Below are 26,884 nucleotides of genomic sequence, written 5' to 3' on the forward strand. Positions count from 1 at the left end.
TATATCTTTATGGTTTATCCCTAGTCCACTCTCGGATGCTTGCATGTTGGAATTCCTTACTTTTGAAATTCTATCAGTCCGATATTCAGCGGGGTTTAACAAATAAGCCTAGTTCTTACTTTGGCAAAGAATACAAACTACTTGTTGTTATACAAAGTAAATTTGTATAGACTGCTCTTATAATTATGCCACGTCATACCACGAAGCCAGCAGCAGTGTCGAGAGACTCGCCGTATTCCACGCACGGTGCTCGTTCGAGAGTACAAAAGGCTTGTGATCGCTGTAGAAGAAAGAAGACAAAGGTACGTAACTGTAACGGTGTGATATCTGTTTCTCCTTTGGTCTAACCAATTTCAGTGTGATGGAAGCAGTCCTTGTCAGAAATGTCGAGCCGAAAATACCAATTGCATGTTTGGTGATCGGAAGAAACATCGAGAAAAGGTATATCCTAAGGGGTAAGTAACCTATCTTGTCAATATTCAATAAAGCAAAACCTAATTGACTTTACAGATACACAACCCTTTTAGAAGAGCAGCAAGGTTGGCTTATCCATGGCCTCAGAGAGCTATATCGATATGTGCGGGCTGGAGATGGCTGGTCTGGAGAACCACTGAGCTGTGGACCCAACGGTCTGCCTCTGGTCCATGATATTCTCTCTCGCCTAGGGTCCTTGAACCAACCTCAATCTGAAAGCACAACTTCCCAAGAGAGTGGACAAACCTCCATGCACCAACAAAGTCTACAAGATCAGAACAACCGACAAATGCAGCGACCACATCCCTCAATTGGTAGTTCTCACAACTGCTCCTCAGCCCCGGCTCTGCCACTTATTCCAAGCAATATCCTATCACCAACGAGTGATCAAACACAGAACACTGAAGCTGAGAACATCCCATCATTGATATCGATACAGGATGATTTCCCCGATGTCGGTAGTCTCAATGTTTCATCTCAGTTGCATCCCGGTATCAATTTGGATGGGCATATGCCAGACCCTGGGACTCACGCCGGATTGTTGTATAATGATATTAACACGAGCAGCCCCATGCTCCAATATCCCACCGAAAGTGACACCGTGGACTTCAATTTCGATGTGTTCACTGGCTCAGGGAATGGCATTAATGACTGGGAGATATTTTTTAATCCGTCTACGAAGGGCCAGTTGTCGACTGAGGGTTATTTGACGCCATTTTATGACTCCCAGCCCTTGCCCTTTGAGTATGCGGCTTAATGAACGACCCCTGTGCTGAGTGCAGTCTTACGCCCCTTCTCCATTCTTAATTTACTATGTATTTATATCCTGCTACGTCTTTTATACAATATATTGTTTTGAACCAGCTACATGGTATACTAGATAGCTCTCGCCGGATTGGAACCGCCCATATCGTCATTCCTTTACTCTAGTTATTACTTAGCTACTGCATGACTACCCGTGGACAGAAGTTGATAACTAAGCAAGAACGAGCTTGGAATTCGCCCATATTGGCATGGATTCCGATAAACACTATATTGCAGCCGCCACGTTCAGAGGAGTTCGTGATCATTGCAAAGGGCATCGCACAAGGTTTTAAGCACGATCCCCGGAAACCCGAAAAAAGTTAGCAGGGAGGAACTACTCGTAGTACTATTACAAAAGGACCTCGGGAACTAATCGGACCGGGGGTTTCCGACCCTTTAAATCCACTCGACCCCGTCAAATTAGCTCGTCAAATTAGCTCGGGACCCACCAGACAGACTTGTGGATTCTGACATGATTCAAGTGCACTAGTGGACTTGCAAGCCCCGGAACTATAACAGACTAGGTTTTCCTTTCCGTTCGGAAACACCCTTCTAGAGCACCGGATCCCGGGAACTTTCTCAGCCGGTATCCGCACCGGTAGGAATTTTAAATTCCGCTGCCCAGGTGAATGTGATATGGAGTATCAAAGAAAAAAATAGGACCTGGATATTATTCATATATCCGTTCCACCGAGTCTAGAGGGATGGCTAAAATAGTACTTGATAGATCTATCGCTGATATAGGGTACAGTATTCTTTTTTGGTATATAATCATTGAATCAACAAAATTTGGGAGTTCAAAATCTTATCAAGAGCTTGTGTCACCGTCCTAGAATTGTCAACGGGACTGCCACTTTGAACGTACTCGATTGAAGATCTAGCGGATGACATAAGTTGGCTAGAAGGCTGACTAAAATTACCGGTAGGTATCTCCATGTACGTCATGCGGAAATGGTCGATAATTCGCCAGTCGATTCTAGTAGGATAAATCTGATTGGCTTGTTACGTAAGTCCCGATACGTGTGTTCAGCTCGATTTTGAGATAGCTTTCTAAGTAGATCAACCCATCAGATTGGTCTAGCAAACTTGTCTACTCTCTAACTAACTAGGTGATACTTCCAGTTCTAACTGGTTATGTGCAGGTGCCAAGATGCCGAGCGTTTCAAGGAAAGCAACATGATCCAATGATAATCTGCCGTTGGTTCAGCTGAAGGGCCAGTATCGTGCTCGCGCGACTTGGGTGATTCTCACCCTCATTCTCACCCTGTCGGCTCCCACCCGACTATCTGCAGCACATAAGCTAACTACATATTCTGAGCAGTCAATAGTTATTACGCCCTTAGCACCTAAGCGGTACTCTAGGGTGAGTACAGGTGATATAGGTGAGAAGTCTCGATACTAGGGTGACAGAGGTGAGAACGGGTGACAATTCTCACCCTTAGGGTGATAGGGGCTAACTTATTGTGAAAACACTTACCCCCTTAAAAAGATATAAATTAACCCCTAGGGCCCTTCGCTCGCTCTGTTATGATTTTATTTGATATTGAAAATATGTTCTCCGAACAGAATATCTAGAAAGCACTCCATAAGCGTATCGCATATGCTGTATTATATGGTTTTATACGTAAATATTAAAATAATAAAGAAGATAAAGATAATACTATCTGCTATTATAAGCTAACGCCTGCGACGCTAGAGAAATATAACTATGTAGTTGTTAATTAGGCCCTATAAGCTTGACTTATATTTCCTCGACCTTGGTTCCTAATTATTAGTAGGTAACTAGAGGCTTTCTCGAAATAAGCTAAGGCCTAATAGATTCTAATTTCCCCAACTTACCTATCCTAACTCCTTAATTTTTGAAACTTTTCGTAGAATTTTATATTATATCCTGTAAAAATATTCCTACTTAAAAGTCGGCGTTAATATGTTTACTAGCTTTATATTATAGTAGGAGCGAGATACTTTTTAGCTTCTTTCCGATAATATAAAGTAGGATATTCTTAATATACCCCAGTCAATCCTTGGGTTACGACGGCAAATGTTATGGTTTGAAAACGCTCCCAAGAGGTTCCCCAGAGAGCCTAATATGTCTTGAAAATTTTCTCCGCATTTCTCTTCGTGAACTCACCTGGGCGACACCTACTGAGTTATTGAACGCACATAAGCCAAAGCCACACGCCGATGACTTACCTAGCTAGTAGACCGGTGGATGGCCACTAGCGAATTCTCACTTCGGTATTATTGTTTTTTTTTTTTTTTTTTTTTTTTTTTTACCTGTGATGAATTAATTCTTTCCGGTAGTAAAATTGTTGCTAGCGTATCTGGAAGAAAGGAATTGTTAAGTTAGCTAGCAGTCGATGAATTGAATGATTTGAACCATGCATAAAAGTTGCATTCTTTCCCAAGGTATTGACAGAGACCGGAGTATACCATCATCCATTGCATCTATAGCTACCTACTCACTGGTCTTTCCAACGTTGCAGGGTTCTGGGACGATCCTAGGTTAAATATATAGCCTGCTCTAACTTGAAACATATTCCACCGACTATTGCACCATGATCTTCCAAATTTTTGAGTTCCAGATCATTACAGCAAAGATTTTAAAACGATAACAATTCCATTAAGCTAGTTAGATCAAGATCGAGACCGCATTCCACTCCGGGCTCAGCACCTCATACGGGATCGTGCCCCAATCATCCGTCGCTTGTCCATAACCCCTAAATTCCTCCTCGCTATCAGCCAGCGCCGTGTAAAACTTGCCTGTCGCTTTTGCGATAGCAATATCCGCTTGAGACGTCTTGCTGCGATATACACGAAACTTTGAAGCAGCATAGACAATAAGGCTTTCTTTATTACCCGGTTTGAAGCTGAGGAGATATGGTGTGTGTGATGCTAGAAGCCATTCTCGAGTGTGATTCATAGGCAGTGCGTCGACAAGATCTTTCTCTGTGTAGTGGAGCAGATCCTGTAGTGAGGAAGGGGGCTCGGTGTACAGACAGGGAGGCTTGTTCACAACAAATGACTGATAGTAATTTTGCAGATAGTTCACCGCAGTATGTTGGGGAGAGGCGATGTGAATACACATTGTCACGCAGTCAACCAGTTCGGCGAATGTGCTGATTGTCGGGAAAGAGGGCAGATCTGCACCGGTGGGACTTCGCATCTCGGCAGACCAAGCTTGAATGCGGTCATCGCGTAGGACCTTTTGGTCTGCGCCGGGTTGGGGGTAGTCTAGTCTGAGCATGTCTTCGACGTATGACCGGATCTTGTGCCACATGCTGTAGATACATCTGGCATAAGCGTAGTTGTGGAATTTTGGTTGGTTGAGTTTCTCAGGAGGGAATCCGCGTTGACTGAGATCTGTTGGCACGTAGCGTTTCTTGAAGTCGAACGTCTTATACGCGTGCTTGATAAATTTATAGGCTTCACTTGGTTGGAACCCAACTAACTCGACAATGATGTGGGGGATCAGAGTGTTTCGGGCTGCGGCGTTGACTGCCAGGGTCTTCTGCCAATGTGGATACAGCAGCTTCATCACTGGGTGATTAGGGTCAAGCTGTCTATTAGAAGCGACAATTGTGGCCTCTTCAATGAGATGTGTGTTTGTGAGGTGCACGGTGACTTCATGTCGAAGCCAGTCGCTGCATTGCACACAAGTTTTTGCTAATTGAATAGCAAAGTCAGCCCATTGCCTCAATAGCGTGATAGTCGGGACCTTCACCATATCTCCAAGGCCAGTCATGAGCTTCGTCAATCACTTTTTCTTTAGGGGTTTCCTTATTGGTTCCTGACCGAATATCCGTCCGCTTGAACAATTCCCGGTTGTAGATCGTCACGGATTGCTCGGGACTGCCCCGCCAGTCAATAACAATAGCCAGAGGGTAAATTTGACCCTTTTCATTGAGATAAAAAAGACAGACAGATGCACAGCCAAACCGAACACCTTTTCTGCCTTTATCCTTTTCATCTGGCTCATCATACGCACATTTGATGAGATCAGTTGGATCCACACCAGCAGCCTCGCGAAAGTAGCTATAGTCCTGCATATACAAAGACTCTCGGGAGTCGCTATTGAGATCGGTGATGACTATTTTAGCCCCTGTATCTTCTAGTGCCTTTGCAGTTTCAATAAAGTGCTTTATCCAGCGATCCGAAGCTAGTTCAATCGTCGTGGGATTTGTCCCCGTGAACTGCTGCTGACAGAATCGGTTATCGCTGTACCAATCTAGCAAGTCGCCCACGTTGGGGAGATCAAAAATATCCTCGCGATGTGAAAGTCCACGAGCTTTCCTGTTATACCACTCCACGTCTTCAAGTTTGGTGCCTGCGTCGGGCGTGCCCATAGAGCCAAACCAAGCCCATGCCGCTGTCTTGGCGGCTCCTCTTATGAATTTGTTAGGCACAACGGCGGGTAAGAGCGAGCTCAACTGAAGTAGACGCATTTTGCTAAACAAATCAGCTGGCTGGAGTGTTGATTTCTCCGTTTTGTTTTTCTCCGCTTCTGCAGCTGGCACATTTCCAGCAAGATTGAGATGGGGCGGGTAACCGTCCGACCCATCTGTGAAAGCGAAGAACTTCTCCTTCTCTTCTCTGCTTAAAGGCGATGGCACCAACGGTTCAAAGTTGGCAACATCCATGAAAGACATGAAGCTGAAAAATATGTTAGCAATGGTTAAATTCCAAGTCGGTCAGATATGATTACCGCTGCTCTATCAGGTCATAAGCCTTCGTAAGTGCCAGCTTGGTCCCCCGATATGTTCCTTCGGGAATTGGAGACGGTCCTTGTTCATGGGCTTTCCAGTGTAGGTTCTCAGGGTTTTGACCAAAAGTCGTTTTGTCCTCGTCAGTAAGGGATTTGAGCCTCTTCGGCAGAAGATCAGTGTTCGCCAGTTCATTGATGAATACACCGCTGTCAATGGCATTCACAGCAAGCTCCTCAGGGTCTCTGGGCCATTTTCCCTGAACATGAGGAAGGTCGAGAACGACACTCGGAGCCATTGGAGTCAGCGTGGTAGGGTTTTCGGCCATGATGTTAAAACGTTGTTGGATAAACGGAAAAAATTAAATCAATGTACACTAGCTACTTGGATTTAGCGTCTATCGAACTGCTTTTGACATATTCCATGTACAATATTCAGAGGATTAAGTATGCAGGGAAGCTTCATGATGTCATGACTTCATATCGACAATGGAAAGACAACGCGAGTATTCGGATGCCAATAGAATACCAACAAACACCATGGAATAATAAGACATTTTATCCAAGATTAGAGAGTCGAATATGGTATCCCCCGGATTCGGAAATGCAAGGTGGAAACGAGGAGTCTAGAACGCTCTTCCGAGCCGACAGTCACTGAGACAAAAACGATGGAACCATCCCACTACTTGTATGGAGAACACCGGAAAAGGAATTATTTTTGAGTCTGGATGGAAATGAAATTCGAAATCTGATCCAATCAATCAAATTGTATGCCTAGCTTACAGTTTATGTGCGTATTTATTTACCACTGCGAGGCAAAGAAATCAAGATCTTTCTTATCAGGCTCGACATTGCCCAGAAACTTCAATGAGCGGGATATGAGACGCATCCGATATTTCTCTTTTGGGAGGAAATAAAGCGAGACCTTTATCAGAAATTACAGCAGAGCCGCTAAGGCCACAGAGCCTGGCTGCGTCCCGCAAAATTTATCGCCCTTCGCAAATGTTACGAGCAGTCCATACACAACCCTGACTGCAATGAAGGGCTTGCTTGTCAATGCCACCTGTATAAGAATCTTGTTTTCTTTATCTTGGCGGCTTTGCAATGAACAGAAAAAGACAGATGCTGGCCTGGGCGACGAAAAGAACTGCGACGATAATTGTGGACGGTGCGTTCAGGTCATGTCTTGACATGCCCATGCAGTCAGTGCTGAGGAATAAGGCGGCCCATTGGGCTAGGCGAATCAATATCCAGGCTTTTGGGGATATTGGGTTCATATATTGGATTTCTTTGCTATCCCATCACGAACCTCTCTCAATAAATGACTCATTTGTTTCGCAGGACTCATGGGCTTCAGGGCTATCTCCGATGCTGACAAAAAGCCAAGGGTTGAGCCCACTCCGTGCTGGTTACCCGATTAGGCAACCTTGATGTCTTAGCGTGAAGCTCTCACCTTAGTGCAGGACACTGTTTCGAGATTATGGTCCTGTTGTCGATTTTCATTACGTATTTCGGTCTTGACCTCGCCGCTGAGTTCCAGGCCGTACTCCACCGGTCGAATTGAACCAAAACCCAATCTCGGTGAATGCAAAGATTTCGCCAATGCATGACAGCAGTTGATACCATGCCAGTGATACCCTGGTCTTTTCATCGATGGTATTGCCAATCTATCAGGCATACTCCGTGCTTCATGGTCTCGCCGATCAAAATGAAGGTCGGTGCTGAGGAAAACATCTCTCCAGTCGACACTTCACCACTTTGCAAGTCAAACAGTTCATATTGTTCTCGAAAATGTCCTTGTATTTTCCTCAACTCACCAAAAAAAACCACAAATCCAGCCGCTATGCCCATAACCATCACATGCAAGTATCTCATTCATCAGCCACCTCGAGCTCATCCATATCATTAAGCAGTTCATTCATGTCAATTTCCGGCACTTCATCTTCACTGTCGTCGTCTTCTTTCACAGCATCACCCTGTGCCTGAACCTTATAAAGGTCCAAAGTCTGTCGCAGCTCCTCATCCTCCTCAACATCACGCAGGAACATCTCATAGTCCTGTTCGAGACGGTGAGCATCCTGCTGTTCACGGCGGGACTGCTGGCCAGATCCAGCACCACCAGCGGCTGCGGCAGCAGCCTCAGCCTCGTACTCATTGGCCATGCGCTTGAGGCGCCAGGAGCGGGCCTTGGACTTTTTCTTGCGGGCGTAGGATTTTTTGATTAACACAACGTCTGGGATGGTCGAGCTATACTTGCTGCTCGCTTCAATGGCTTCGAAGTTATCGTCATTGAATCTGGTGCCGGTAAGATGGTAACCTAACACCGCGTCGCCGGCATGCAAAATTCCACCGAGATGTGTCCGAGTGAAGTACGTAGTGTCGTTGGATCCAAGGTCAGAGGAGCGGGCGACGGTCGCCTCGGCGAGTCTGTATTTGCCCTTTGATTTATCAATGGACTCGATATCCATGATAATGAATTCTTTCAGTTCGGTTACGTCTGCCAGGTTTCTAAACGGAGCCCGCCAGTACGTGCCTGTCGGCACATCGGCGGTTTGAAGGGTGTTAGGATCCATAAGATTCACGGAATTTCCAACACGGTGACAGATAGTGAGGGGTGAGATGTTGCCTAGCTGGCGGGCTAGCTTGATAGGCAATGCGACGAGATCGTCTTTGCAGATAGGGATAATCTCGACGGAGAATGTAAATTTATAGGAGCTAACGCTTGTGTGGATGTCCTTAGAAATCAACTCTGCGGATTTCTTCGTCTTGCAAGGCACGACGGAAGTAAGGAAATCAACCATCTTTTCGGCGTGATTCCGCGCTGCAAAGTAGAAATCAAGACCATCCTTGGCCTCTTTAATGTTGACCGTATCCTTGTGAGCCCCACTCTTCAGGATAACTTGTTCGAGGTATAGAAATGTACGTTTATGCGGCACCTTCTGTCGGACTTGAACGGCTGCTCGCCATGTGTTGTGAGTAAATGACTTTTTGCAGTCTGCGCACTGTTGTGATGCAACCACATATTCGACCTCGAAGGTTTGTTGAATAGTTGTGCCTTGCGACGCTTCTTGTTGAATGGTAATCTTGAGTTTAATGCGGCGAGAGTGCGGTTCTGTCCAGATGAAGTTGGCGTCGATGATGCGGACTTTCGATAAGCCACGGAGACGGCGGAGACAAACAGATAGGAGTTCCTTCGATTCCGGAGCTGCAACTACCCAGCTGTTGGGTGGTTGAAGCCATCGCTCGCAGTCTCTGCAGCAGTGGAGAGTTCCGTCACGTTGGATACTGGAAATTGAGATCAGTGGTTGTTTCGTGCGTGAGAATTGCTGACCTACCCGGCAGAGGCATCCACATCCAGTCTCAAGCAATCAGAGCACAGTGCTTCAGCAGCAGTGGTTCCGTCAATGGCGGCACCGCAGTTGCAGCACAGAATACTGTGATACATACATTAGCACTGTGGCCGATAACAAATCGATCGCGATAAGAGACTCACGTCGCGGCGCCTGAATTTTGGTAATCCAGCGTCGAGATAGGGATTCCAGCATCCGTATCTCTCTCCATTTTGAAGTTGGGGTATGAAATGAGCTTCAGAAGCAAGACAGTCCCAGTTTTGAAATGCGCACGAGGATTTGTAATATGTTTTGCCCCGCGGACCCACTCCGTCACTTTTCACGGAGCTCCCTGTTTGCACTGTTTGGATGTAATAACTGATGCCTTGCACCTCAGGCGGGAAATGCCAAGCCCTTTCACATCTGGAGAACTGAAACTTTGCTCTGTTGCGGACTAGCCTCTTACCTGCTCCCCCGTTTGATGAGCGCTCGGTCCTCGCCACACTACTCAGAGTTGAGAGTGGAGTACTGTAGTTAACTTTCCCCTTCCGAGTCATGCAAGCCTCTCCCAAAGCCCTAATCACTCATTCCGTTTAATCGCCAGTCTACCTCGGCTCATTTCCTCGCTACTGCAGCACATCCATCCCCTGCAACTAGAAAAATTACTTCACTCGGGATAATGACCTCAACGTCCCAATTTGGTATTGCTTGCAAGACATGTCGTTGAAGAGGGCGAAAGTGTGATCGAAGCCTGCCCTAGTGCATGAGACTGCCATCGGCGTGGTGTAGAATGCGAGGGTTAAGCTCTACTTTGGGTCGGACTGGCAGTCAGGGGAAGCATGGCCGGTCGGACATACCAGCCCGCTACTTATGACACGGCCCCGCGGAAGGAGCAAGCTTCAGTCAGCTTAGTGTCGAAAAATGACGACGCCCACGTCGGATATGTGCTGCCACAGCGGCTGAACGCCACCGGGGTACCGGAACAAGACTCTTACGCCCACCAGTACAGCAGTTTAGCAAATTCCACTTCACGCGGCTTACTTACCCCCGGTAGTGTGCAGGTGTTCGTTCAATATTGTAAGGAGAACTCTCCATCGCAAAATATGGGCTATCACATAGTTTGTAGACGCGCGCGAATTAAGTACAGCTTTCTACCTGGGCAATGGTCCTGCGCGAACTCCCTATACGCAGTATACGCAGTATATACTACCAATGACCAAGAGCGTTCCCTGCATTCGGTACGCCGTAGGGGCGACGGCGTCTTGCCATATTGGCAACAGACTTCAAGACAAAAAGTTGAAAATACAAAGTCTCCATTTGCGGTTGGATGCCACGCAGGCGCTCAGACAGCAACTAAGAAATGACATCGAGGAAACAGACATTTCTAGTATTGCCTGTATGGTGTTACTTGCCCAGCTCGATGTAGGTGCTCAGATATTTCTTCAGGGCTACTCTGACAGATGTGACAGCTCTGCTCTGGGGACTGCCTGGAATTTGGAACACACTTAAAAGCAGCGAGTGAGATCGTGAAGCGGCATGGTTCGGATGGAACCGAGCAAGGCTTTTTCCAACAACGTCTTGCATGGTAACGTCTTTTCTCCGCAGCAGAATTCTCTACAATGCTTACATCTCGTTAGGCTGGATATCATGGGCTCGACGACATCGTCACGAATGATACAAATGAATCCTGAACATATAAAAGCTTTCTTGAACAAATTCAAAACCCCATCCGGTCGCAGATGGGGATTCGACGTTTTCGACTGCCCCATCGATCTATTTGAGTGTATTGCAGACATTGCTGTATTGCATAAGCTATACATGTCTTCAAGAATCTCATCCGATGTGGCCTTGAGAGAGGCCATCGTCCTTGGCAATGCTGCTAGGACGTGGACAGGATCTGATATCCTGTCCAATCAACGAGGAGACATGGTCGAGCCGCTCCTACTCCGATTGCCAATAATTGCTCGATATCTATTATCTCAAAGAAGATTCAAGTACATACGACCACAGGGTGTGGAAAACAGGGCTTCCCGTCCGCTCAGCCGTACTTAAGCCACACGCCGGTGAGTTAGTAGTTGGGTGGGTGACCACCAGCGAATCCTCACTGTTGTATGTTTTGTTTTATTGTTCGCTTTTTGTCTTATCAGCTGAGCATGGTAGGATTGAAAATCAACAGGCTGCCTGAAATGTCAGTACGGCCTTCCAAATTGGGTGCACCTCCTTGACAGGTAGTTCTGCTTAGCGCAATGATGATATATTATCTGCCGGGTTACCGGAAGCTATCTAGGCAACGCTGACTCAACATAAGGCTGAGTCAGCCGCCAACGGGCTACATCTGCCGACACCCGAAGGTGCCGGTCGCCCTCGACCGATACTAGGTACATATAAAAAATATTGCAGCAAATAATAGCCATCGCCATGTAAATGACCAATGCATCATCCGCAGCCTTCGACGAAGGCTGGAAAGGCTTGTCAAATGGCGTAAAAGACACAAGAAAAGCAAGGGGCAAGTGTAGACGAATCAGAGAACGACGATGCCAGGGCAACTTGACCAGGCCACGTCGTCGCGGCTGTGTCATGCGAGCGGGTTGTGCTAGATAATAAGTCGTGGTTAATAGAACTAGGAAGAGGAATGGGGGCGCTTCTCTGGGACAGGAACGCATGCCCATCCGTTCGAAATCAAAGGGTCCATAGGGTCCGCGAAACAAAAGAATTTAGAGCTCGTGGAGTACTTCATGGCCAAATCGGCCCAATACATAATCCCACATACTTCTCCATCCTCCAGGCAAATCGATTCCTCCCCTACACGCTGTAGCCGTACAAGAACTAAGCCACAGATACCTAAACGTAGTTGTGGAGCAGTCGTAATCATAGTGTCGTTAGTGGCATAAATGCCTTAGTGCATAATAACATATTTCCCGTCGGGCGGGTTCTCTCGTCTATCACGGAGGAAATCCTATCCTCTCTTACATCCCAGCACCCGTACTCCGGTATATAAAAGGCGCTGCCGGCCGGTAACGAAGCTATCAATAAAGAATTTGTCTCCTATCTTAACCCCGGTAAATAGGATAAGGACTTTAGCTGCTATTTCGATATCTAGGAATCTATTGCTAAACGCAATAGTATCGTCTAGCTTAGTAAGTCCGATGTCGGTTTCGTCGATACGTTCCGTCACATAACCGACCCTCGAGTTTGCTTATAGCACTCGGAAATAATTCGGATCTCCCAGGTGATCCAACCTTTCGTCGAACTCCCGATCCCAGCAGTGATACGCAACGGTAAGCCTCTACTCAGAACCCTTCTCCACCAAGACCCCAGCCGAGACGGTATCCTCTTGATCAGAACAAATCATCGCTCTAGGATTGAAGGACCCCGTAGCAGCAATATAGTCGGAGTCGTCTGAAACAAAGGTTTTCAGATCTGCTGGCTTAGGGGCTATAAGCCGTTTCCACTCGGTATTAGCGAGCAATCCATTCGAGTAGGTCAGTTCTAACGCGAGATTCGCGAAGGAACACGGTAGGGACCCGACTCTCTCTCTCCACGCATCCTCATCGATCTCGTCGAATTCAACCACAATGGCATTGAAGATGAAGGAGATGGCTGCGGCTTCCGGGAAATGTTGTATAAGAACCATAAGGAGCGTTTCTGGGTTTGGCATCCTATACGGTTTCAAGTCCTGAACCAGATTTTGGTCCACGTGAACGAACTTGTCTATTTCCGTCTCCCCTCCAGAAGAACCAGGAGTGAGAGTGGGCAGCGGGTCATCCATTCCCAGCCAGAAGGCTAAGCAGCCCGATATGGTAAAAGGGCGTTGGGCGGGATCCGGCCGGTCAGAGCAACGAAGGAATATGAATGGCTGCATAACCCACATGTCTTCCACCCCGAAATGCTCTCGTAAGTATTCAAAAAGCAAGTCATGACATCTGTCCCCTAATGATGGTGTCGATCCATCATCCTCAAGCAGTGAAAACTCGTTAAAGTCGAGTGCGGATGAGTCACTGCAATACGCTGAGTTGATTGCAGATTCCTCAGTTTTCGCGGTTGGGGACTCGGACCTGGCGCGAGGTGGGAGGGATGAATGCCTAGACTTAACTGGGCTGAATGACGGTCGCTTTCGCCGGTTCTGTTTTAATGTCAAAGTTGATGTGCTCGCCATGGTAATATTTCATCGGTATCAGATTAATCGCGGTGATAGAAAGATGGCATAAGAAACTAGACGTTATTGGCGTGGAGAGTGGGGAGGAGACCTCGGGAGCCCCGCCCGGATTATATAATCAGCATCTGGTTGTGATGACTAATAATTCAGTTGGGTTCCCGACCATCAAAATCAAAATTCTGTGGTTCGTCCTATAATCCTTGATATACATCCAAGGGTAGGTATTGATGATCTAGCCTGATTCTACTTTGACTTCCAGTTCCATCATAGGTTAGGTTCCACCCGTGGACCCTACCTATCCATGTCAGGATTCTAGATTGACAGTAGACTGCGGCATATCCGCTCTAGACTACGACATCGCCCATGGACGGGCGGGTGGGCATTGCCCACGGGCCTTACGTAAGTAGGAAATAGGCCCTATAGAGAGGCCCATAGACGGGCCCTACCCTTAGGGCCTATTGTCTATGGATACTGTGGGCGCCTATAGGCCTTTTTAGTAAGCAGAATTTCTTAACCTCGTGACCTACATTATTTATATATTTTTTCTCTATATTTTTGAGTAATTCGATTATATATATAATAACTTAATACTACTGTTAATTTTCTGATCTCGGTTAGAAAAATAAACTATAGAAGTCTTTATACAATGACTTAATACTATAGTCAATTTTCTAACCGAGGTTAGAAATAAGCTTTAGAAGTCTTTATATAATAACTTAATATATTATTACTTTTTTAACTAGGGTTAGAAATAAGCCTTAGAAGCCTTTATATAATAATTTAGGTATTTATTATAGTTATATATTTATACTAATATAATATAAATTAATTATTATTAGGTTTATTACGCTTCCTTACTTCTCTTAAACTAGGATATCTTTAAGTATTATCTTTATCTCTATAATAAGAGAGATAAAGACTACTCTTATCTTTACTATTAACTAGCTTACTTCTCTATTACTTCTATATACTTAGTACTATAAAAGAATAAAGAAGCTAACTTTCTATTATAAACTTATACTTAATTAGTCTAATAGGATTATTATTCTTAGAATCCTTACTATTACTAATTAGTTTAGATATATTAATAATAAGCTTAGTCTCTCTTTATTTATCTATTTCTTATATTAAATCTAAGGATATATTCTTATTAGGTAGTTCTTCTATTTTAATATTAAACTAGGTTTTATACTAGAATATTATAATATCCTAAACTATCTTTATACTTAGCTACCTATATTAGTAGTAATAGATATCTTATACTAAATTAAAAAGATATTTAATTCTAATATCTATTATAGGAATAGAGAGAATATTATAAGTAATACTTAAAAGAATTAAGAATTTATTCTTATATTCCTTCTAGAATTATAAAGAATTAATCTTTCTTTTTATTATTATAGATATTAGTATTTCTATCTATAATAATAGTAAATATAATATATACTTTTTAAGATATCTAGTAATTTTAAACTCTAATATTAATAGATTAAAGTAAATATAAGATAGAAGATTAAAGAGGATATCTAGATTACTTATACTAGCTAAGTAATACTTAGAAGATTACTCTTCTTATAAGGACTATATCTAAGTATATCTTTAGATATAAGAAGCTATAAACTAGTAAAGTATTTTCTTATACTAATTACTCTAGTTTATATTATTCTCTAATATACTCTATATCATACTTAAAAAGAAATAAAGCTTATACTAGAATATAAGAATTATTCTAATTATATAGAGACTATTATAGATCTCTTTTGTCTTTATATAGTAAGAGATAAGCTTTATTATTCTAGTATTAAGGGTTTATAGTATTACTTTTTTCTAAGATATAGTTTTCAGAATAAATTATATAATTAATTCCTTAAAGTACTTAAAGGACTCTTACTATTCTAAGCCCTACTAGACTATAGTCTAAACTTCTAAATATATACTAAGGATAGTACTAAAGAGAGAGAGATCCTAGTAATACTTATATATCTCGAAAAACTAAGATAACTAAGAGAAAAACTCGAGAAATATTAGCAAATCGCTATTAAGATATAAGCGAGATACTATAATAAATATTATGATCTAATAATATTTCGCCTAGGTGATCTAGTAGCTTTATCTATAAAATATCTTAAGTTAAAGATAATCTCTAAAAAGCTATCTCCGAGATTTATTAGTCTATTTAGAGTACTTAACTCTGTTAGGAAATAGATATATTACCTACTTCTTCCTAACAATTATATATTAATCTATAATATATTCCCTGACTTATTATTATAATCTTAGTATAAGAGAGATAATAACGATTTAGACCCTTTACTAATACCTAAATTGGATAATAAGAGTAAATAGGAAATTAAGGAAATTAAAGATAATATAGAGTTTAATAGAGAACAATACTATCTTGTTAAATAGATAGGATAGCCTTCTGAATATAATTAATAGGTAGCTATAGAGGTAATAGAATATACCTAAGAAGATATTAAATTATATATAAAACAGAAGCAGAAGTAAGAGCGAAAGAAGACTAAAGTAAAAGTAAGTTAAATCTAAGACTAAAATTATTTAGGGTTAAATATATAGACTAACTATAAAAATCTCTAACTATTAATTCTTCTTCTTACTTCTCTCTTCTTAAGTATCCTAGGATCTCTAGGCTAGAAATAGCCGGAGATCTCGAATAGCTCTCTCGATAAATGTGAAGACCCACTATGAAGGGTCTTATGAAGGGTATGATCAGAGTGCTAAGGGCATATACAATACGAATTACTACTGCGAAGCAATTGCAACTAGCACTGCGTATGTATTCAAACTGAACTATGAACCTTTTATCTATAGTTCCAAATCCACTAGTTATGCAATATACGTAGCCTAAGCGAGATCATGTGTATTAGACCCATATATCTCGTAGGCCATTAATATGTCTACGTAGGTCCCGAAGACCTCCGAAGGTCCACCTTAAAGGTGCCATCTCGGGTCTAGGCGGGTTCTGCACCTTACTTTATATAGTGTAGGACGTGATATTACCTCCTTCCTTTATGCTCGTCGACCTCGGCGTGCTTCTAGGTTCCCTCTATAAACCTATCTCCTTTATCTAGCGCGGTTCTTCTTTGTTAAATAGGGTATTCCGAGGCTTCCTAGCCGGGTTTCTATAGCGGTAGCGAGGTTTTTTATCCTTTGTTTAGCGTACTAAGTATAAGGTTTTTCGTCGACTACGAAGTTCTTTATAACCGTAGGTTTATTTAAACGCTATTTTTGCCCCCTTTTTCGAAGGAGTATACCCTTATACTCGTCTTTTACGATATAGCTTTAAATAATAGGACTATAAACTAGGTTTTTAACCCCGTACCTATAACTCCCGCGGAGGTATAGTATATACGCTGCGTTAATTCGATTACGAAGGTTCCTACGGGTTATATTAATTCCCCGGCCGGTAATAAATATAATTATTACTAGGTTAATCGGTAGGCCTATATTATAGTAAATACGTTTTTTCCCCTTACGTATCTTCTCCTAACGTTATCTAGATCGACCCCTATCTCGATACTATAGTAAACGCCGTTATTCTAGTACCGAATATCCTAGCTCGGAACGCTACTCGTAGAACTTTTATTAGTGCTTATAATGCTTTCTATTCTTAGATTAATTAGGGAACTATTCTAGTATTCGTTATACGAGCTATTCTAGTACCGGTAGTACTAGTTATACTACCGATTATATTATTAGTCGTATTACTAGTCGTAATACTAGTCGTACTACTAGTTATACTTCTATTACCGCCTATAGTAGTATCTATAGTATCTCTTATCGTACCGCTTATTATACCGCCGCCTTTTCTAGCTCCTCCGTCCTTACTACTAATAATATTCGAAGTATAGGGAGAATAGTTTAATAGAGTATTAGATAGGTTCGTATAGCGTTTCGTAGGTATTTAGATAGGACCTATAAGGCTTTTACGTACGTTCCTACGTTTCCTAATATCTAGGCCGTTTTTCTCGGGCCTTCTATAAAGCGTTTACTTATAGATTTTTATAGAGACTATTATTATTCTTATAGTATAAGAAGCCTTTTATAAAGACTTTTACTCTTATATCCCTTCGTTCTTTATAGAGGCGATATATTCTTTATTAGTCTATCTAAGGATTCGTACTCCTTACTAATCTTTAAGGCAATACTTATTTTACCGACTATAAAGCTATAAATTGTCTCCTCTAATAATATTAGCCTAGTAGATTTATTATAGGCTAATTATAGCGAGAGCCTCGCTATAGAGGTTACTACTTCTGTGACGATCTGCAGAGTTTTCTGCTGACTGACTCCGCCTATGGACGAGTCAGTTGGTTCTGCCGTGTGTTTCCGCCTTGCAGAGATTTCTGCTGATTGTTTCCGCCTTCGACCCAGGACCCACCCCACAATGTCTTTTGGTCCTGTTGATAGATTCTTTTCTTCTCTTTTCTTTTTTCCTCCCTGTACTTAATGTTCTAGTTAAATGCACTCTTTTTGTTAAAGAACTGGCTGGTAACATAACATTAAGTACCATTTCAATTTTCAATAAGCAGAAGACCGTATAGATCCCTATTGTGGTGGATCTCGGTCGAAGCTTACCCACTCTCCGTTCCTTGGCATCGTATAGCTAAGACCGATTCTCCGAACCGAACCGAATCCTATCTGACTAGTCACAATGGTCGAGACCCGCCGGAACCCGACGAACCGTGGCAAGTAGCCGCTCGCTACTATGCCGGAAGAAGAAGAGATCGACCGGGTGGTCGATACATCCGAACCCCGAACCCCACATACCGAAATGCCGAGACTAGTTGATACTAGTGAGACGAATAATAATAATAACGCTAGAGAGGGATCGTCCTCTATACGCGAACAACTTCGGAAGACTCCTTTAAAGGAGAGATTCTAGGAACTTACTCGCTAGTACCGACGACTAGAGTAAGAGAATCAGGATTTGAGAGAGGAGGTCGTAATACTCCTTAGTAAGATTGACGATCTGATAACTAAGCGTGATGAGGCAATTGCTTATCGTGATATTACGACCCGTGAGCGGGGAGACTTGGCGTTCCGTCTCCTTATTACTTAGAATCCTAATGTAGCTAACACTAGCGTACCGATTATAGAGGCTAACGTTACCCGAAAGACGACTAAGATACCTGATATACTAATGCTTAATGATAGGAAAGAAGTAAGATTCGAAATATAGGAGATAGTGATCCGATAGAAACTTAAAGCTAACGTAGACCATTACCCTCTCCCTATCTATTGGAGACTCTACGTGTAGAGCCGATATGAAAGCAAAGCCTAGCTATATATTACTCCCCGAATAAGCGCTAACGCTAGTGTTCCTTACGAAGATGTAGAGGATATTATTGCTTACTTAAAGACTATCTTTATAAACCCGAATCGACGTGCCGAAGCGTATACTATATACTACCGACTAAAGATGAAGCCTAGGGACAACTTTACCGATTTCCTTACGGAGTTTATATAGCTTATAGAAGAAGCTACCGTCGTGATTGAGAATCGGAAACGAGATCTATATTCCAAACTCCTATACCTACTTTAAACCTAGGTTATGTGGGCTATCAACCAAGAAATGATCTCGTTCGATACGTTCGTATAGAGTTGCCAGAGTATATCATACGAAATTAGTTTATAGTAGGAAGCTAAGTCGACTAATCCCCGTTCCCGCACGAACCTACCCTTAGGAAGCGGTGTAGGTGCCGCCATAACCAGTTCGAATTCTACTCCCTATGTAAAGCGAGAAGGCAGTGCTAACTTTGTTAGTCTCTCCGCGTCTAAGCGGGAGACCTTGATAAAAGAAGGTCGTTGTTTCAATTGTAAGGAACGAGGATATATGACCCGTGATTATCCGAAGAAGAAGTTAAACCAGCCTACTACTATGGCTACTACGACCGTTACCAACCCTCGGATTCAGGAGATCGTGGAGCTCGAAGCAAGCGATAAAGAGAATCCGGGAAAAGCCTTTGCCTAGGATAAGTCTCCCTCCTAGGTAGAAAGAAAGTTTCACTATTTGCGCTAGACTTATAGAAGTTAGTTAGTAGTCTAAGAGATAGCTTAGTTTTTAATACACAACTAATATATAATAGCTATTCTTTTTCTATTTTAGCACTAGGTGATACTAGAGCAGACGGATATATCTTTATTAATACGATAATGATTGTACTACTCGGCAAGCGATTTAGGATTAAGATAGAGAGGCTCAGTCGTGAATATCTAGTACGCGGATTTAACGGTAAGCTAGCTGAACTAATACGACATGCCGCCATTCTCACGGTTTATATAGATGGCCGAGTATAGCGATAGGTCCTAATATTAATTGCGGATCTTAGACGATATGATATAATCCTCGGACGGATGTGGTTTACCGAGCATGATATTCTCCTAGATTGCCGACGGTACCGAATAATTTGGCCGGATTAAAGAAGTCTCTCTAACGAGGTTGTAAGTAAGATTACTATTCCCTTTCTAACCGAAATCTTAAAGAAGCCATCGAAGATAGACCCTATCTATTAAGCTAATATAGAACGACGCGATCGCCTTTTCGGATAATAAGATTAGTAAGATTAGCAACTCTGACGTACCCGAGAGCGTTAATACGGACACTAGTAGGTTAAAGAGAAACGGAAGATGATTCGAAATTTAGAGGATAAAACGAAAGTTCTAAAGCCCCGGATATCGACGAAGGAAGAGTAGTCCCCGATTAGTATCGATATCTACGCGATCGGAGGCGCTAGATTCAATCGACTTTATATAAGAAGTAAGGTTGACAAAGAAACCGAAACCTTTGTTACTTCCCTCTATAAAATCGACCATATTATCGATATCAAAAGTGCCTAAATATAGGATCCTAAAATTAATAAGATACTCCGGACTCTACTAAAGGAGTACCACGACCTTGTAGAAGTTTTCTTAAAGAAGAGATCGGATGAATTGCCACCTTATAGACCTAGAGTTAATCACGATATTGTACTTAAAGCTGAAGCACAACCTAGGTATTATCCTCTCTATAAGTTATCCCTTTATAAACTAAAGGAAGTAAGAGAGTATATTATAAAGAATCTTAAGAAAGGGTTTATCGTTCCGAGCTCAGTACTATATGCTTCTCTAATCTTAATAGCGAAGAAACCTAGAGGTAGTCTTCGTTTCTATATCGACTTCCGAAGATTGAATGCTATTACGAAAAAGGATTGTTACCTATTACCATTAATCGACGAAGTCTTATAACGAACTAGTAAAGCGAAGTTCTTTATAAAGCTTGATATCTAATAAGGTTTCTACCGAATTCGTTTAATACCGAGAGCAGAAGAGCTTACGACTTTCTATACGCGGTATAGATCATTTAAATACAAAGTCACACTATTCGGATTAATAAACGGACCTACCATATTCCAACGGTATATAAACAACGTGTTACGGGAGTACCTAGATAAGTATACTATGGTCTTTGTAGATAATATCTTAATCTATAGTAAGACCCTTAAAGAGCACTAGTAATAAGTAAGGGAGGTACTTCAACGTCTATAGAAAGTAGGTCTCTAGGTAGTATTACCGAAGTGCGAATTCTCCGTATAGAAGACAAAGTTCCTTGGTTTTATTGTGAGTATAGACGGCATTGTAGTTGACCTAGGAAAGATTAGTATTATTTAGTTATGGTAAGCCCTAACGACCGTAAAAGGGGTTTAGTCGTTTTTAGGATTTTGCAATTTCTACCGACGTTTTATCTAAGGATACAGTACTATCTCAAAACCTTTATATCGACTTACTCGATAAGACGTTTCTTACGAATAGACCGAATAATATAAGGCCGCCTTCTCGTTATTAAAGAAGAAGTTAATGACTACGCCGGTTCTCCGTTATTACGACCTAGTTCGACGGATAAGAGTCGAGACCGATACTTCCGACGGGGTACTCGGAGTAGTTCTCTCCTAGTATTACGAGAACGATGACTTCTAGTATCTAGTGGCTTTCTTCTTAAAGAGTATACAATCCGCGGAGTTAAATTACGAGATACGGGATAAAGAACTCTTGGTAATTATTCGTATACTATAGGAATGGCGACCTAAACTTGAAGGTTTAGCACGAAAGGATCGCTTCGAGATCTTAATAGACTATTAGTCTCTTAAATACTTTATAATAACGAGATAGATAAACTAACGATAAGCGAGATAGAGCGAGTTCCTATCTTAGTTCTATTTTATGATCAAGTATCGCCCGGGAAAGAAGAATATCGTGGCTGACGTCTTATCGCGAAAAGACTCACCCTATACCGATAATAGTAGACAGATAACACTTCTACCAAGGAGTTATTTAGAAGAAGGTATCTATCTAGTCGGTTTGAACCTAATCGACGTAGAGTATATAATAGATATCATTAGGCGAGTAAAGCAAGCCAACCGAGAAAGTACTAAGCTAGCGGATTTCCGACGGATAGCTAGGAAAGGCAGCAACTAGAAGTAGACTATCGAAGAAGGTTTGCTCTTATTCGAAGGACGACTTAAGGTTCTAGACGAAGGAGATTTACGTATAAGACTTCTTGATGACATATATCGACAACCGTTAACCGTATATCCTAGAATCGAAAAACTAAAGAAGCTTATCTCGTTAAGATATTATTAGCCGGGATAGGCTAACGACGTAAAGCGATACGTAGAAAACTACTTAGTTTATAAACGAACAAAAGCTTAGCGAGATCGTATACCTAGATTGCTACATCCTTTGCCTATTCCTAAGAGATCCTGGCAGTATATTTCGATAGATTTCCGCTTATTCCTAAAGGATCGTTATAGTTACAACGCTATATTCGTGGTTATTAACCGACTAAGTAAGAGACTAATTTCTATTCCTTATCATAAGGATACTAATGCCAAGTAGATAGCTAGATTGTTCATTAATAACGTGATTCGGACTACGGGTATTCCGGAGACCATTATATCTGACCGAGGCGGATAGTTTATTTTAGAATTCTAGACCGAGTTCTACCGGATACTTAGAATCAAGAGGAAGTTGTTAACTACCCACCACCCTTAGACCGACGGATAGAGCGAGATCGCAAATCAGTATATGGCCTAGAGGTTACGACTGTATATTAAATAGAATCAAGACAACTAGTTAGAGATTCTACTAATAGTAGATTTCGTAGTATTAATCCTTCCGTAGGATACTACGAAGTAGTTACTATTCTTTATCGAAAGGGGTTACGAACCGGCTATATCCTTTGACTAGAAGGACCGAAGTGATCTAACGGACAACGAACGGGACGTAGTTAATATGTTATCGCAACTTTAAGATATCTAGACGAAGACGAGAGATTAGATTATAAAGTCCTAGTAGCAGATGATTTAATAGGCGAATAAGCACCGGAGAGAAGAGGATTTCGACATCGGTAATTAGGTTTTCGTTATAACGAAGGATTGGCAGCTAGACCGCCCGAATCGGAAGCTTTCTTACCTAGCTAGTGGACCCTATAGGATTATCGAGAAGATCGGAAACGCCTATAAGCTCGATCTTCCGGAATCTATCAAAGTTTATCCGGTATTTAATCCTAGTAAGCTTCGAAGAGCGTTATTATTAGAATCATTACGCGGATAGCATCTAGACCCACCACCGCCAATCAGGATCTCTGAGGAAGATAAATAGGAAGTGGACAAGGTCATCGATTCACGCCTTCATTACCGGAAGTTGTAGTATCGAGTTTAATGGCTCGGCTATGATCTCGACCTATAGTGGTATCCTGTAGGAAATTTCAAGTATGCACCTTAGAAGATTCAGCACTTCTATGACGATTACCCTCTGAAGCCCGGACCCCCGATGCGCCTACAAGCCTAGTTGGATGCGGCCAAGGACGAAGTCTTCCTTGAAGATTATGGGGATGACGACAAGCCGGCATTTAGGGGCTAAATGCATTCTTGGTCGGGGGTTATGTGACGATCTGCAGAGTTTTCTGCTGACTGACTCCGCCTATGGACGAGTCAGTTGGTTCTGCCGTGTGTTTCCGCCTTGCAGAGATTTCTGCTGATTGTTTCCGCCTTCGACCCAGGACCCACCCCACAATGTCTTTTGGTCCTGTTGATAGATTCTTTTCTTCTCTTTTCTTTTTCCTCCCTGTACTTAATGTTCTAGTTAAATGCACTCTTTTTGTTAAAGAACTGGCTGGTAACAACTTCTACGTTTCTACTAGCTATAGTTTATAAATAATACTTAGGATAGTTTAAAAGGGTCTACGAATTATTCTATCTCTCTTTTAAACCCTATTAAGACTTCTATAACTTCTTCTAAGTTATTTTCGGCGGGTTAGATTTTTAGAATTAATCTATTATAACTATATTATTTAATATACTATCTAGTTTCTAGGTATTCTCGTTATCTCCGTAATCTTCCTAACGTACTAGGTATTAGAGGCCTTTGCCCCTCTTTTTAACCTATAGAATATAGTCGACTTTAAACTTAGGTTCTTTATTAACTTCGATAGGATCTAGCCGCTCGCTACAAATTAGTTTATTCTTATAGGGCTTTAATATAAAGATATATTACGTAGTATAGATTTTCTAATATAGAGGGGTTAATATTAATTAGTATACTTATTATCTTATCTTACGAACTACTTAGAAGGGTCCTTTATAACGATTATCTAGTTTTTTAAAGAGGCGTTTTAAATTAATATACTTATTCCGAAGTAGTACCTAGTCGGTTACTACGAAGGTTTTCTCTATACGATTCTTATCCGCGGCCCTTTTTATAGTATCTTTCGTCTTTTATAACCTCTTCTTAAGCTCTTCTCGCTATTTTACGAGCTCCTTCGTACGTTTTTTTATATCTTTATAGACCTCTTTATCGTCGTCTTTAACGCTCGATCGGAGTTCGGGTCGGATTCCTATAAGGGCTTCGCTTAGGGATATATCTAGAGCCGAATATATAGTTATATTATATACGTACTATATAAGGGGAATCTACCTAGTCTAGTTATCTTAATACTAACTAATATAGTTGTAAAGATAGTACTTAATAGATTAATTCTATCTTTCTATCTATCTATTTATTTATAGATAGTATATAGTAGATAATCTTCTCTATATTATAAGATAAAAGTAGAAGCTAGTCTAAAAAGTACTAGTAAATAGACTTCTTTTATTATTAATAAGGTTCTCTAGTATTCCTAGCTATAGGACAACTTTTATATATAATATAGCTATAAGATCTTCTACTATTATATCCTTAGTATATAATATATAGACTACGAACTTCGTAAATAGATCTACTACTACTAGTATCGTATTATAGACTTTATACTCCTACTTCGAAGGTAGTAAACCTATTATAAAATCTATACTTATCTATTATAATAGTCTCTAAGGCACTAGTAACGGTTCTAATAGTCTATATAATTTATATCTATATACTACGTTCCTTTAATAAACGTTATATTTATCTATATATAAAGTTATTTCCTTCTTTATATATTACTAGAAATACTTACTATAAATCCTTTTAATAGTTCGCCTCTTCCTATAGTATCCTACCTAAGGATCACTATAGTAAGTACGTATGATTTTATATATTATAACTAAGTCTCTTAATATATAAATCTTCCCGCTATATCTAAGTAGGCTATCTTCGATAGTTACTACCTATAGCGTACCGCTAAAGCGTCTATTACTCCCTACTTTATCTATTTTATTACGCTTATCCTCTATAAAATAGTCCTAGCTCTAGTACCGCTTTATAAGATTTACGATAGACTCTATAGAAGTATCTTTTAGCGCTATTTCTCCTATAAAGCTAACTATTACTTCCGCGTAAGTAATATACTGTTCCGGACTATTATAATTACTAATAACCTAGTACTTATCTACTTATAGCTTTTATACTTCGTAGGGTTCTTCGAGGGCCTATTTTTACTCCTCTAGGGTAGTTACGACCTCCCTATATACCTATCGGTTCTTCTTTATAGGTCTTTAGGCCTATTTTTTAGGCTCTAATATAGTTTTCGTACCTATCGTACCCTTAGTCTAAGGGTCTTTCGCGGCTTTTATATATATTATAATGTTTAATTAGATCTTTTCGGCTTCTTCTACTTTATTTACAAAGGGTCCTTTTTATAGGCTTTGCCTAATCCTCAAAAGTAGCTTGTCTTCTACGGGGTCTACTAACTCTATCTTCCTTACTTCCTAAGTATAGTCGGACCTCCGACTTAGCCTATCGGCCGGGTTTTTTAAACCTACTTTATACTATATTATAAAGTCGAACGATATAAGTCGTATTGCCTATTGTTGGAGTCACGTGACGGCCATATAGGGCCGCAGGTGATCCTGACCCATAGAACTCAGGATATTGTTAGACAGTAGCTAGTTTTTTTCTCCTCTTCTTTTCTTTCTCTCCAGAGTCTACAATATTAATCCCTTAAGGTTAACATTCATTCCTACATAGCCTATATTTCATCTAATAGGTTATAAGCCCTTACTCGTACGACTCCGAGCATCTTTTCGTTAAAATTTTCAACCAATCAGAGTTTTCATTTTTTATTTATAGGACGCGTTTTTCGGCCCGTTCCGTATCTCTACTTTTCGACTATCGATCCTATCGTTAATATTGATTTTTATCGACGATCTTATTATAAGTTAATATTTTTATTATTCTAATTATCTAGGAAGCTTCGTTTTCTATGGTTACCTTATCGACGCGACGGATAGTACCGCTTCGCGTATTTCTTTCGATCGAGACCGAATATAGATACTCGACGTATAGTTAAAATAACTAGTTCCTATAATAATAACGATAACGGAGGAGAAGGTTCCTTACGTTCTCTCCCTACTTCTCGCTAATAATATAATCCTATTTCTAATAGTTAGGGATAATAATATTAATAATATAGTCCTATTAAATAGATACGTATATAGAGGACTAATCTTCCGGAAGTAAAGGAGATTAAGCTTAATAAGGGTATTAAATTAGCTCTTAATAGTAGTAATCTAGTAAGATAGAAACGATAGATTATTAATAGATTAAGTATAGCGCGAATCGATTAGGTCGCTAACTATAATCTACCTCGTCCTACCGAATTCGATCCTAATTATAATCTATAGAGATACTAGTCGAAGATTTCTAGTAGATAGATTAAAGGTCTTCTAGATTAGAAGATTATTATAACTCTTAAAGAATATATAAATAGTTTCCCGATTTACGCCGATTATATACTACGTAAAGTCGAGTCTATTATTCGTAGTACTAGTATTATTAATAATATAAGATATAAGGTAATTAAATTCGATAAGATAAAGAGATTATACTTTAGTTCTACTAAAGACTATATTAATACCTACTAGACCTAATATAACTAGCTTAGTATATATAAAGTCGAACCTTACCTATTTGGAGCGTTATTTATAATACTTCGATAAC

The 26,884-nt window shown here is 41.1% G+C and overlaps 6 protein-coding genes across 6 annotated transcripts, besides 4 other annotated features; 2 read left to right on the forward strand and 4 right to left on the reverse strand.

The window, feature by feature from the left end:
- Window positions 1–408: 408 nt before the first annotated feature.
- N7516_007435 (uncharacterized protein) lies at window positions 409–1,231 on the forward strand (the record flags this gene model as incomplete). Its single annotated transcript, XM_057220155.1, has 2 exons — window positions 409–455; window positions 511–1,231. The coding sequence occupies 2 exons, from the start codon at window positions 409–411 to the stop codon at window positions 1,229–1,231; spliced, it is 768 nt and encodes a 255-aa protein (XP_057074246.1).
- Window positions 1,232–2,221: 990 nt separating this feature from the next.
- N7516_007436 (uncharacterized protein) lies at window positions 2,222–2,809 on the forward strand (the record flags this gene model as incomplete). The annotated part of the gene is made up of 3 exons (XM_057220156.1): window positions 2,222–2,257; window positions 2,486–2,641; window positions 2,786–2,809. 3 exons carry the CDS (start codon window positions 2,222–2,224, stop codon window positions 2,807–2,809), a joined length of 216 nt encoding a protein of 71 aa, XP_057074247.1.
- Window positions 2,810–3,910: 1,101 nt separating this feature from the next.
- On the reverse strand, window positions 3,911–4,816 carry N7516_007437 (uncharacterized protein; the record flags this gene model as incomplete). Its single annotated transcript, XM_057220157.1, has 1 exon — window positions 3,911–4,816. The coding sequence occupies one exon, from the start codon at window positions 4,814–4,816 to the stop codon at window positions 3,911–3,913; it is 906 nt and encodes a 301-aa protein (XP_057074248.1).
- A 145-nt stretch (window positions 4,817–4,961) lies between these two features.
- On the reverse strand, window positions 4,962–6,309 carry N7516_007438 (uncharacterized protein; the record flags this gene model as incomplete). The annotated part of the gene is made up of 2 exons (XM_057220158.1): window positions 4,962–5,931; window positions 5,984–6,309. 2 exons carry the CDS (start codon window positions 6,307–6,309, stop codon window positions 4,962–4,964), a joined length of 1,296 nt encoding a protein of 431 aa, XP_057074249.1.
- A 1,542-nt stretch (window positions 6,310–7,851) lies between these two features.
- N7516_007439 (60S ribosomal export protein NMD3) lies at window positions 7,852–9,541 on the reverse strand (the record flags this gene model as incomplete). Its single annotated transcript, XM_057220159.1, has 3 exons — window positions 7,852–9,265; window positions 9,316–9,414; window positions 9,474–9,541. The coding sequence occupies 3 exons, from the start codon at window positions 9,539–9,541 to the stop codon at window positions 7,852–7,854; spliced, it is 1,581 nt and encodes a 526-aa protein (XP_057074250.1).
- Window positions 9,542–10,148: 607 nt separating this feature from the next.
- Window positions 10,149–10,386: a sequence feature (Protein overlapping with rRNA (N7516_007440, KAJ5932951.1) was converted to a misc_feature.).
- Window positions 10,387–10,435: 49 nt separating this feature from the next.
- Window positions 10,436–10,731: a sequence feature (Protein overlapping with rRNA (N7516_007440, KAJ5932951.1) was converted to a misc_feature.).
- Window positions 10,732–10,778: 47 nt separating this feature from the next.
- Window positions 10,779–10,894: a sequence feature (Protein overlapping with rRNA (N7516_007440, KAJ5932951.1) was converted to a misc_feature.).
- A 52-nt stretch (window positions 10,895–10,946) lies between these two features.
- Window positions 10,947–11,361: a sequence feature (Protein overlapping with rRNA (N7516_007440, KAJ5932951.1) was converted to a misc_feature.).
- A 1,234-nt stretch (window positions 11,362–12,595) lies between these two features.
- On the reverse strand, window positions 12,596–13,465 carry N7516_007441 (uncharacterized protein; the record flags this gene model as incomplete). The annotated part of the gene is made up of 1 exon (XM_057220161.1): window positions 12,596–13,465. The coding sequence occupies one exon, from the start codon at window positions 13,463–13,465 to the stop codon at window positions 12,596–12,598; it is 870 nt and encodes a 289-aa protein (XP_057074252.1).
- Between the last annotated feature and the right edge of the window lie 13,419 nt (window positions 13,466–26,884).

This window comes from Penicillium verrucosum (assembly GCF_028828655.1).
Source record: "Penicillium verrucosum strain IBT 35672 chromosome Unknown utg000002l_segment0_segment0, whole genome shotgun sequence".
Classification (NCBI taxonomy): domain Eukaryota; kingdom Fungi; phylum Ascomycota; class Eurotiomycetes; order Eurotiales; family Aspergillaceae; genus Penicillium; species Penicillium verrucosum.